Here is a 13,237-nt window from a genome sequence, read left to right as displayed (position 1 = left end):
GAGAGGCTCTTTGTAGTAAATTAAAAAATAATAATATTTTATTAGTTAGTGGAAGTATGTAAGAATTTTTGATAGTTTTGCATTTTGATTTTATATACAAAATAATTGTATGTGCAATGATATATTTGTAATTAAAGTAAAAATAAGAGTATTTTGGTATTAGTATATGATTACTTTTCTAAAATAGAAAATAGATACTTTGAAGTGAGACAGACGAAAATGGTAAAAATGGTATATTGAATTAGGACAGAGGGGGTATCTAATTAACTACAATATTTTTAACTATAAAATATTTGTTACAGTTAAAAAAGTGTCATTAAACAAAAATAAATAAATTGTTGCTAAACATAAAATTATTTATTACAAAATTAATTTCGTTGTTGAAATTTTTTTGTTACAAAATCTTAGTTTGATAGCAAAAGAATTTTAGCTACAAAATCATATTTCATAGCTAAAACTATTTGGCTAAAAAATTCATGCATATTTTCTTGCTAAAACTATTTGGCTAAAAAATTCATGCATATTTTCTTGCTAAAATTCTTTTGTTATGAATTTTATTTTTATAACAAAAAAGCTTTAGCTACAAAATTATATTTTTGTACTTATATATTTTTTCTTAACTTTCACTACAAAGAACATATCTTTCGTTACGAAAGTCAAATTTGTCGCTAAAAACTTTTACCAATGTGGTATAGGTGACGAAACGTTTTTACTACGAATTTTTTGTAGTGTGTCATACCTGAATCGAATTTTTGGGTCATGTTCATTTTATCTTTATCCTAATTAAATATAATTAAAAATATAGATAGTTTGATATAGTATGCCCAAAATACCGAGTCATATTGTATACTGTACCAAATATTTTATGTTAAAAATATATATTAATACCATATAAAAAATTTGGTATACAAAGATTCAGTAAAATAAATATATACGGTACCGTTTCATATCAAAATAGTGAATTATTAAAAATATTATTTCATACTGAAATACTGATATTAAAATAATTAATATATAATCTTAGAAGAAAAATTAAAAATAATAAATTTGATATCGAATTATAAATATCAAATGATATACCGTATTTATGATATATACCAAAATATCGAAATATCGAAACAATATCAGTATTTTGGTATACTGAAAAATATATTATATATATATTGATTTTGTACAAAAATTTTGTACATTATTTGTATTTTTCTATTAGATATGCGCGGTATTTCAAGAAATTAGTATATTTAACATCATTAATTAAAAATAAATTATTGAAATAATCATAAGTAAAACTTTAAGGTGTGTTACCCACAAAAACTTCCGAATACTTTACAATTGATATTATAAAAATACAATATAACATACATTCTTAAAGTAAATAGTTATAATATATATACAATCGTAAGAAATGAACAATTCAATATGAAATATTATTATTTATATTAACATGTTTTTACGTACTTAACTTAAAAAATATTTTAAACTAAAAATAATAAATAAATATACACTAAATAAATTAATTTGATTTGATTTTTTTTTGTTTAAATTATTTTTCATGTTTGTTGTTACACTACAAAAAAAATTGACCATTTGTAGCAAAATCTCATCCGCTACAATTTTTTTGTTACAAAAACTATTTTTTGTTCCGTATATTTTCGTAACAAATAGTTTTTTCGGTTTGGTCAACATTTTTCTTTTGTTGCGGTATTTTTTTCGTTACAATTACAATACTTTTTATTTTAAATTTCATACTAAATCTAAAATAATCATAACTAATATATCACATATATATCATATATATATATACACATATATATCATATATATATTAATATATACAAATTGAAATAAAAAAAAAATATTATTTAAAATTGAAACTATTATATACAATAAAAATTAAAATTAAAATTAAAACTAAAATATTTTTAAATAAACCCTAGCCACCCAATTCATATATTTTGTTTCGTTTTCTCTGTTCTTCTTCTTTCCTTTCTTCTTCGTCCTCTTCGTTCTTCTTCGTCTTCTTTGTTCTTATTTGTCCTTCGTTCTTCTTTTTCTTTCTTTTTCTTCTTCTCCTTCTCATACGTCCGCCTTCACCTTCCTTTAATTTCTCCGCGCTGCACCCTTGAACGGCGCGTCATCTCCACCTTCGTCGGCCGTTAATCGCGCTCCGCCGCCGTCTTCCTCGATCTGTCGATAGCGACTCACCGCTGCCTACCAACGTCCTGAAATGCCAACTCTAGATCTTTCCGTGAGTTTGGATTTATTTATTGTTCTGTCTTATTGTTTGTTGTCGATGTTTATTTAGATGGAAGAAATTTTCAGTAAGATTGGACCAATAAGAAGATGCTTTATGGTTACCAAAAAAGGTAGGCTAATCTAGTGCCCACGTTGAATTTGAGGATCACCTGAAACAAGTTTATGATTTTAAATATTGTGGACAACCAAAAGAATAATACTTACATGGGATGGAATTGATTTTAAAATTGCTTGTTTTGAAGTCAAAAGTTCATGATTGTTTTATTTCTTCTACCAAAAACATTTTGTCTAGACTAAACTTTTATTTTTTATTGGTCTTTGCTTGTTTTTATATTAGGATCAAGTGAGCATCGAAGGTTTGGCTATGTTCAATTGTAAGTAAAATTTGCTTTTTTAATAATTTTTTTCTGGATTTTATGAGTAGTACTAGTTTTGATATTGATTCTCAATTGTAAGTGTTGCTGTTGAAGATACTAAACGTTCCATTGAGTTGAAGAATTGTTTAGCTGTTGGAGGTAGAAAGATTCTAGTTAAAATGTCATGTATGGTGCTCATCTTGAGCAGCTTCGAACAAAAGACAATGAAGGTGTGTTATTTTCAAATTGTTGCATCTTTTATGTGTCTTTCTTGCCTCACCATATAACACATTAGTTGATAGATGAATATTGTGTTCTTTTCTTGTTTCAAATTTATTTTTTACAAGTTTATGATCATTTTGAATTTTTGTCGCTATGTTTGGGATTCTTAATTTTCTTCTATTCAATATGGAGATGCTATCAAACTAGAGAGTAACAATAATAAGGCTTTGTAATTCAATATGGGTTATGTATATGAGGTTTGTATCTAATTTGGAATAGGAATTTGGGCTGAACTTGAGCAATTTTGATTGACATGCTGCTCATGAATTTATTTTACTTTACTCCAGATTTAATTTGCTTCCGTTGTTTAGCTCTTTAGAAGTGTGGATTTGTGGTGTAGAATGTTATCGTGTATGAATTAGCTATTATTAAACTAAATATTTAGAATATTTAATTAGGCTTATTTAGAATATTTAACAAATATTGATGTAAAACTAACACTCTTTCATTAGGCTTATGAGAAGCTGTATACTGCAGGGAGTTCAAGTTGAAGCTAGCAGAACCATGAAAAGTTAGCCATGAACAAAAATGTTGCTCTTTATCCTGATACCAAATACTATTTATTGCCCACCTCTTGGCTGTCAAAGTGGAGAAACTATATTAATGCTAGTTGGAAAAATGCTCCTTTTGCCGAAGTAGATACGATCGATACTGTTATTGATAAGCTTCTGTGTAAAGAGGTTTTCTGCAATCCTTTTTTCTTTTATTCCATCTTTATTTTGAAATTTGTTCTTTTTATTTCTTCAATTCGTTGTGTGAACCTTTGGGGCAGTAAATTTGCACAATGCTAGTCATGTCCCACGGTGTTAAGTGGTGGATACCTTATATATGGCACTCGTGTAAACTAAGAGTTGGCTATATTTCTTCTATTCTTTGTCACTATAATGTACATGATATATATGCTTCCTGACTTCCATAATTTGAATCAGCATTGTAGACTACTCGAGAGGCCCTCAGAACTCGTTTGGAAGAGGGATCTTATTTTCCAAAAGTCTGCTGCTGTAAGTGTTTTTTGAAATATCGACTTTCTTTTGCCTCAAGCTCCTTCACCCTTTCTCTAATATGTCAGGTTGATCTTTTTTAAGAAAAATTTGTTGGTGGGACTTTATTTTCATATTTGATCAAATCCTTTAATACTTGTGAAGCCAAACTATGCTTGAGTAGTCTACTATCATGTTTCCGTTTTACTGTATTCTAGGCAGATCAACTGACATTTGTTACGGAGGATGATTGGAAATTACTCTGTGAAGATTGGGGTGGTACATTGTCCAAATGTATTGCCGCCAGGTAAAACAGTTGTATCTGTGTCTTGGCTTTGAATTGGTTGCTGAGCCAGTTGAGTTACCTTCTCTTCTGATGTCAGATTTGTGCATGTCATCAAGTTTATTTTCTCCTTTATTAGTAGGTTTGTGAGGAGTGTATTGGTGAAAGGGAAAGCTCTGAATTGGTGATGAACTTAATTATACCAATGAGGATATTTGTGTTTCTTTAATCCGCGGTAAGGAGCCTCCCAAATCAATCTTGGAAGCTTCAAGATACTTTTTTTTTTTTGTTATTACTAAAAAAATAAAGATACTCTTTTTGTTGTGAAATTGTGTTCGTTACAAATACCGGTACAAAAAATTATGAATGTCGTTTAAAATATTTTTTTGACAATCAGTTTATTGTAACAAAAATTAAACCGTAACAAAAGCCATTACAAATGCATGAACATTTATTGTAACGACTCTTTTATTACGAGAAACATCTGTTACAAATAAATCAAAAAACATTGTTAGCGTTACAAAAACCGTTACAAAAAGATTTCTCACGCGCGTTGACTGTCCACTTTTTGTTACGGAAAATGTCGGTACATAGACTTTTTGTAACTCGAGTATATGCACTGGCCAGAATCCGGTACAAAATCGTTACAAATAGCTTTTTATAACGAAAAATGGCCATTTGTAGCGGTTTTAAAGCCGCTACAAATAGCCATTTTTTTGGTAGTGTTACAATACATTTATATATGTTAATTTTTTATTAAGCTTCAACTGCACAACACACCATAGATTAATTTGAATTAATTAAGATTTAAGTATTCCTATCCCGTACAATATAAAGTATACATTATTTTTTGTGTTGATATTAGAATATTAATTATTATTATCAAAATATAGTACTAATCAAGATAAAATGACAAAAATACATCTATTAGTCTCTTATAACACAAATACAATGTTATTTGTCGAGCAAATTATACAAATATAATAATATTTTTAATGTTAAGTATAATGATACAAAAACAATGTTATACTCATGAAGGGTGTATTAAATTTTTTAATTTTTAATTTTTATTTTTTTTATAGAAAGTGTATATTTGGGTAGGATAGCTAAAAAGAAGAAAACTGACATATTTTGGTGGGACAAAAAGAGAGTACTATCTTGTGTCAGGCGGCGGTTGAGGTGTTGATTTGGTCAAATTAGCACTATGATAATTTGACTAAATCAACAAAGTAACATGAAGTAATTAGCAAATCATCACACAATATATACCCTATTATCAAGTTAACACATTATCCTAAAATAATTAGCAAATCGTCACAAAACAGATAATATATGTTGTATTATATAATGTATTATATATATTATATTAATATTTGCTAGTTTCTGTATAGACATTTTTTGATCAAATCAAATTACTATTGTGCTGAATGACAATATATTTTGCTGAAATCAAAATATACTTTACTACATGTAATTATATAATATGCTATTCAAATATGTGTTACATATTATATTATTATTGATATTTATTTATATGATGCTAATTTGACCCAATCAAAACGGTAACTGAAACGCTTGTATTAATAAGAAGACTTAAAAGTTTTTGAATTCATTAATAGTTTCTAAATTTTTAAAATTTTATTATATATATACAGATATTGTTGTGATGGATTAGGATTAATGATCCAATAACAAATATAAAACGTAAAGAAGACACAAATTTACAAATTTACGTAGTTCACTAAAAATGAGTTGTCTACCTCAACGGACAGAAACATAGAATAGATTTTATTGCAGGATTTGAGCCGCTTGGCCGCATGGCCTGGCCATAAGACATGCTGTTAGAATGAAAATACATGCCTATCTAAATCATATCCCTAGATTCAAAGCATATTAATATATATATATATATATATTATATTTTATCTTATTAATAAGGCTTGCAAGTTTTCAAATGCAGAAAACTTACGAAGCTTTACTCTATAACTTATTTTATTTTATTAAAATATAGTCCATTAAAAAAGATTTGGAATTTTCGAACCTTTACTATATATAATTTTATTATAATAAGAATTTTCGGAAGTTTTTGAGTCTATTTAAATAGTTTCGAAATTTTCGAAACTTTATTGAACAACTTGTTTATATTTAATATTAAACTAATAACTTCGTAAATTAGATTGTTTCTCTAAAAAATTCTGAAGCTTTTATTTTCATACCTTTCCTCCAACTTCTTAATATTTGTCGTGTTAAATTTTTCTGTTCAAACTTAGTAACTTACTAATTCAAAGTAATTTTTTCTCATTTTTTCGGGTGATTTTTTTAAAGAAAAACAATCGAGTTTTCTTTGTTTTACTAATAATTTTATAATAAATGTTCATAATTGTCTAAATGTTAGTTTACTTGGTAATAAAACTAAAATTTCGGTTAGATTAACAAATAAAATTAGTTATATTATTTTAGTGTATTATTTACTATTTTATGTTCTTTTATTGTATTCTTTTATTTTTTTTCTTTTATTGTATTATTCTTAGATTAACAAGAAATATTACTTGTGTGTATATTTGTGAGATTTTGATTTTTAGATTTTTGATTTAGAATAGTAAAATTTTGAATTGAAATATTTGTTTAATTTAATATAAATAAATTTTGATATGATATTTTGAATGTAAAACTAAATTTAAATGTAATATAATAAATAAAAAAATAAAATTTGATTTGATATTTTAAAAAAGTATAATTGTTTGATTTTATAAGTGAATGGAAAGAGTATATTATATTATAATATATATTTAATATTTTAATAAAAATATAAAACTCATAATTATATATTAATAATTTCTTGTCTATTATACATAGTTCATTTAGTATGACTTTTTTTATTGGCATAATTTGCAGGTTATTACGTTTCGCTGGAAGTTAACCCAATGCGTACTAACTGAATAGTAGTTGCGAGTTTTGAGATTACTTGAAAAAAAGGTACAACAATTCTCAACAATTATGTAAAGAAATATTACACACCTAAATATATACATATATATATGACATTTTTCATAATTATTAAGCAAAATAGCAAAAAAAAAAAACCTCTATGGTTTACCAAATCTGCTAAAAATTCCTTATAGTCCTAAAATATTAACAAATCTACTCCTGGTTTGTAAAACGTTGCACACTCGCCCCCCTTTAAATCACACTGACACCATTAAAGTTTAGCTTTATCAGACCGTTATGTCCCTGTATTTATTTTTTACTTGGCATTTTTATTTTCTCACAGCATTTTCCATTTTTACCCTAAATCTTTTATTCTCTTATTGTCACTTGTCGCGCGATCAAGAAACCCATCAGCAGAGGGATGGTGCCGTTGCCCCACCCCCCACCCCCCGTTTCACGCTGCCTTTCGCTCATCCTTTCGTACACTGTCACCCGCACCGACGATCGACTGGATCGACGACACCGTCACTTGCTCGGTTTGCAATGTCCTCCCCCTCATTAGCCTTCCCCTCCAACACCACAGTCTCCATCCCCCGTCTGCCCCACCCCCAAGCCTTCTAGGGCTTACTTGTGATTTTTTAATTTGGTAAAATTTCTCAAATCTCTCCTCCCCGCTCGTGAGTAGGAACATTCGTGTATGTCAAAAATAAATTTTCTAGTTTGATTTTGGGTTTAAAGTGAACTTTACGTCGGACACAGATACGTGTATTTTATTGAAAAATTTTGTGGTCAAGTTACTTTATTTCCTTTTTGTTTTGTGTATTTTGTCGTATCTCTGCAATAAATTTAGTAATTTTGTAGAAAGTTAGATTTTGTTGGTTGTAAGATTCAATGTGTTGTCCCGCAGATTGCACGTTCTTGAGGTTATTGTGGTCCCCGACATAATGGACCAGTTTGTGACAATATATATGTGGGTGGATGGGTATACCGAGTATGAGGGCCCCGCGAAGCGATACAAGGGTGGCAGATGTGTTTGTTTCCCGCGTATCGATAAGGATAAGTTCTACTTTGGTGAGATCTTGAACATGTACTGTTGTGCAGGAGGAAGGGCAGGTGTTGTAGAGTTCATACATCGGAGCCCCGATAGTCCCCATGGTGCAAATCTCAAGGGTCCAGTGCATACCATTAAGTGCGATGAAGATGTTATGAATATGTTTAAAATTCACTATGGGAAAAATATAATTTATATATATGCCAAGGATAAAGGTTTGCTGATGCACATATGTGATGACACTAAGGGTGTCGAGGATGATAGGGGTGATGACACTCATGAGGGTGAAAACGTGCATGAGAAAAGAGTAACGGATGATGTGTGCGGAAACAAGAATAAAGGTTTTCAAAGCTACGGATTTGAGGAGTTAACCGGTAGATTTGATCCGCAGGATGAAGAAAGATTTCAAAAAGGGAAAGGCATTGCAACTCTAGACTCGGAAGAGGAAAGCAAGGAGGACGATGAGGACAATGATGAAGACGATGATTCGCAAGGGAATTTCGAGTACATGGGTGTTGAGGAACCCGTGTGGACCGATTACACGGAGGGAATGGGCAATCGTGGTTGGTATGAGGCTGGATCGCATGCAGAAGAAGGGGCAGGTAAACCTCATGGATGTTTTCTTTTCACATATGGATTTGACATGAATACATTGCTTATGTTATGTTTCATTGTGTAGATGTGAGCAATGACGATGAAGATGACGATGATGATGACGGTGATGATGACGATGATGAAGAAAATGACGATGACGATGATGAAGACGATGACGATGACAATATAGATGCCGACGAATATTGGGAGGAGTTGCGGATTTATCGGGAGAGTCAACGAAAGAAAACTTATGAGGAAAATTATGACGACGAGGATCAAATCTTGGATAGCGGAGAGTGGGACAGTGAGGATGCAGAAGGTGAAATTCACTCAGACACTTCCCTCATGGATGAGGGAGCAGCAGAACCCGGTGAGAGTGATATACCGATGGATGAATCTCACCTAGCGGATGAAACCGAGGCAACTGGAGAATGGGATCACGGGACGGGGGTTAAACGACCACAAATGGGTGGATTAGTGATGAACTGAGCGAGGAGGATGGGGTATTGCGCAGTCCGCCATATTCTAACGACACCCGGGGGCCGGCCTACGAGGATTTAGATGATAAAATGGAGGAATCCAACTGTTATTTCAAAGTCGGGATGAAATTTGTGAACTGATTGAAATATAGGAAAGCCCTTTGTGACTAGGCTGTACGGCGTGGGTGGGATTGGAAGAAAGAAGGTTACAACCGTATGCAAGAAGGGTTGTCCATCATGGGTGGAGACACCTTCCAGATCATGGGTGGAGACACCTTCCAGATCAAAACCCTGAAGGGTACCCATCAATGTTCACACTAGTCGACCAATGTGCAAGCAAACTACAAGTACCTTGGAAGGAGGATAAAAGATACGGAGGCAGATAATCCGAACATATCTATACCTGCATTGAAGATGAAAATTCGGAGGGAGGTACGTGTTGAGGTGACTATGTACAAACCGGGCGAAGCGATATGCTTTGGAATTGATCAAGGGTAGCACATCGGAATAATACAAATGCCTTTACGATCACTCCGCGACAGTGTGCATATTCAACCCGGGTGGCAGCCGTATTTTGTCCATCGATCAGGGGGTTAGTCCGCCGGTGCTCAAGCGAATGTACTATTGTTTGGCAGCTTTGAGGGAGGGATTTAAAGCATGCTGTCGCACTATCATAGGGCTTGACGGTTGCTTCTTAAAGGGGATTTATAACGGGCAGCTACTTACGGCAATAGGGAGAGATCCGAATGAAAATATCTACCCCATCGCCTTTGTATTTGTCGAGATTGAGAAGTTTGAGACGTGGGATTGGTTCTTGGAGCATTTAATGAGGGATATGGGTGATTCTAGAACCGGGGAATGTTCTTTTAAATCTGATTGTCAGAAAGGTTTGGTGGAGGCGATTGCAGAACGAGCGCCAAGAGCAGAACATCGTTTCTATTTGCGTAATATGTACAACAACTTCAAAGTTCGGTTTAAGGGATTGGAATTGAAGCGTCTTTTCTGGAAGGCAGTATCCACATTTAATCTGAAGGAGCATGAGAAAGTGTTGCGACAGATTCATCGATACGATGTAGCAACTGGGACTGAGGAAACTGCGTACGCATGGTTGAGTGAGATCTCACAACAGCACTGGGCACTGGCCTTTTTCCGGGTACAAACAAAGAGCGATGTACTCGTGAACAACATGTGTGAATCCTTGCATCGGTATATTTTTGAGACACGGGACCTACCAATAATTGATATGTTCGAGTGGATACGATGAAGGTTGATGGTTCGAATTCAAACAAAAAAGGCGGCGATCGAGAAATTCGAGGGAATTGTGTGCCCTAAAATCATGAAAAAGGTGGAGCTGGTGTAGAAGGCTAGCCGCAACTGTTTTCCATCATGGGGCGGCGACAACAAGTACGAAGTTATGCACTTCACGCAGAACCATGTTGTTGAGCTGAACCAACATATGTGCACCTACGACATGTTCCAAATTAGAGGATATCCTTGCTGCTATGGAGTGCCTGTGATCGAGTACCAGAGACTTACGGTGGAAAATTTCGTAGATGCCTACTTCAAAAAGGAAACGTACATGACAGTGTACACCCATGCGATAAACCCCGTCCCTGGAATACATGAGTACGAAGAATCCATGCTTGGGGAGGTGGCACCTCCGGTCGTGAAGGTTCGCACTGGGCGTCCGAAAAAAGCTCGTCGGCGCGACGGTAATGATGAGCGGCAGGATGGTAAAGCATCTTAACATGGATTGATGACTACTTGTTCCAAATGCCATCGACAAGGGCACAACAGACGGAGTTGCAAAAATGATCCGCAACTCTCTAAGGTGATTCTTGTACTTATGAAGTGTTTTTTACTTTTTTGTTTATCTTGTATTGGTTCTTACCCTAAAGTGTGTTCTTGTATAACACAACGAAAGCTCTCACGAATCGGGCGAGAGATCATTGTTCACAACCCGAACTCCAGGTAAGCAGCCACCTCAGTTTGTTGTCACTTCTAAAATGTGTTTAACACTTATTTCCAACTAATGCTGCTTTTTAAATGGATAGAACACGTCAAGGAAAGTTCCTATCAATCGGCCGGACGGACACTGCTCCCAGTCCGAACAGGTAGCCATCTAATTTTTTAGGCTACTTAGCTATTTCTGGGATATATTTTTTTGGAAAAAGAAGATTGATTTCGCTGCTACTTGGATGACATGGTAGGTTGCCTCTGACGTACAACCGTCACCAGACTGCGCACCAACAATGCAATCGTCTCAGATGCAATCGCAGGGTCCATCGGGGATGATAGACGGAAGTGAGGGGAGTTGACATGCATCGTTGTCATCACTGCTCTAAAGTGTTCGGTTTTCACTCAGGCCAAGGCGTTAGGGGCCTTCAGGTGGTGCATCTTCCCGGGGTCATTAATGAGATTCTATCGATGTCTGTATTGGATGCGTGCACGGGTACCCGGAGTAGTTTGTTATCATATGTGTTTGTTACTATATAACCTATTAGCATTGGACACAATTATGCATATTAGCCCCGACATTTTTTGAATCGGATCGAGGATATAATGTGGGTTGTTGTATTTTTATGTAGATTACATTTTGGATATTTTGTTTCATGCCTAAGTTGTTGGAAGTATTGTAAAATTGCAGTGTTTGTTAAGGAATTAATATTATGCCATGTATGTTGAAGTGTTTGTTTGGGCCGTATTGTTGTGGCTTGTGAGGTTAAAGGCTTAATTTTATGGCTTGTTAATGAAGATTTAATATTATGGCGTTTTGTTATGGCTAAGTGATTGGCACACACATTTCAACATGTAAAAATAAAGAACGAAACTGTATGCTGTTTACACACACCATTATGGTGCATTGTATTGCAAATCAGAAAAACACATTACAACTACTGCCTTGACTTTATCACCCCTGCTGTTACTACGACACCGGTACGTTACACCCACCTACAACTACAACGAAATCTACCCTGCTACTACGACAGCAGACGAACCAATACCACAATGAGTTGAACACATACCAACTTCTTAAAAAAAGACCTTCGGTATGGTAATCACCATAACAACAACCATGAGAAGCTTGACATACGTCAGTCTTGTTCGGAAGGCTTTTATTTCAGAATGTAGTTCTTCCACAACCACCTTTAGTTTAAACATTTCATCTGCAACCCCCTTTGTTTCTTTGAGTAGCTCCCCGTCAAATGCAGCAGATTGAACCTCTGAGTCGTTCACATCATCCCCATCATTGCTCCACTATCCGACGCGAGTGCTCACAGGATCAAGCCAACGGAAAAAATCACAGGCTCCAACTCAGAAATTACAAAATAATTTTCCTTGAGTTTCCTTCATTGGACCGACGACACGGATTGCCACAAAAGTCCCACACTTGCAAGTAAATTCATATATGAGCCATACGGACTCACTTCATATCGTTGTAAATTATTAGAAAAATTATAAATTATAGAATCACGATTTCGGCCCTAGTTAAAAAGACAAAATTCACTTCAAGACAAACAGAGAGATGTAAAAAGTTAGGGTTCAAAAAATTGCAGGGTTTCAAATAATTCCAACCAAAACAACGATTCAATATTGCTAGTAACACCAATATTAAATTAGAAACAAATTACCAGAATACATTTCCCCCAGAAGACACCCGTTTTCTGCAAAAAATCAAGAGACCCAAACCCGACAACGATAACACAGAACTTGTAGTGGATAAACATTCTAACCAAAATTGTTGTCTCCCGACAGAAAACACATTGCTATAGTACAATCTAAAAGTGATGGGAAAAATCGTATTGAGACCAAAAAACACCTAAAAACAGAACCGCCGGCACACCTAAAAAACACCCAAAAAACACCTAAAAAACACCCGAAAAACACCTAAATTCAACTACTGTTACATACGGGCGGACCTGAAGTTTTGGAAACGAACCGCCGGCAGGGTGGAGGCCGCTGCGGTAGGTGATGGAAATCGACGAGCAATTTCTGGAGGAAGAAGAAGCAGTGCGAATGAGAGAAAAG

The 13,237-nt window shown here is 33.9% G+C and overlaps 2 protein-coding genes across 2 annotated transcripts; both read left to right on the top strand.

Annotated features, from left to right (window-relative positions):
* The first annotated feature begins 2,009 nt into the window (after window positions 1-2,009).
* On the top strand, window positions 2,010-4,322 carry LOC127257740 (ubiquitin carboxyl-terminal hydrolase 26-like). The gene is made up of 4 exons (XM_051284203.1): window positions 2,010-2,247; window positions 3,371-3,573; window positions 3,823-3,894; window positions 4,092-4,322. The coding sequence occupies exons 2-4, from the start codon at window positions 3,412-3,414 to the stop codon at window positions 4,182-4,184; spliced, it is 327 nt and encodes a 108-aa protein (XP_051140160.1). The 5' UTR covers window positions 2,010-2,247; window positions 3,371-3,411; the 3' UTR covers window positions 4,185-4,322.
* A 5,502-nt stretch (window positions 4,323-9,824) lies between these two features.
* On the top strand, window positions 9,825-10,955 carry LOC127257714 (uncharacterized). Its single transcript, XM_051284180.1, has 2 exons — window positions 9,825-10,361; window positions 10,569-10,955. The coding sequence occupies exons 1-2, from the start codon at window positions 9,825-9,827 to the stop codon at window positions 10,953-10,955; spliced, it is 924 nt and encodes a 307-aa protein (XP_051140137.1).
* The last annotated feature ends 2,282 nt before the right edge of the window (window positions 10,956-13,237 follow it).

The sequence above is a fragment of the Andrographis paniculata genome, unplaced genomic scaffold (genome assembly GCF_009805555.1).
Source record: "Andrographis paniculata isolate CXL003 unplaced genomic scaffold, ASM980555v1 Contig58END, whole genome shotgun sequence".
NCBI classification, from domain to species: Eukaryota; Viridiplantae; Streptophyta; class Magnoliopsida; order Lamiales; family Acanthaceae; genus Andrographis; species Andrographis paniculata.
This window is presented reverse-complemented; position numbering and strand designations above follow the sequence as displayed.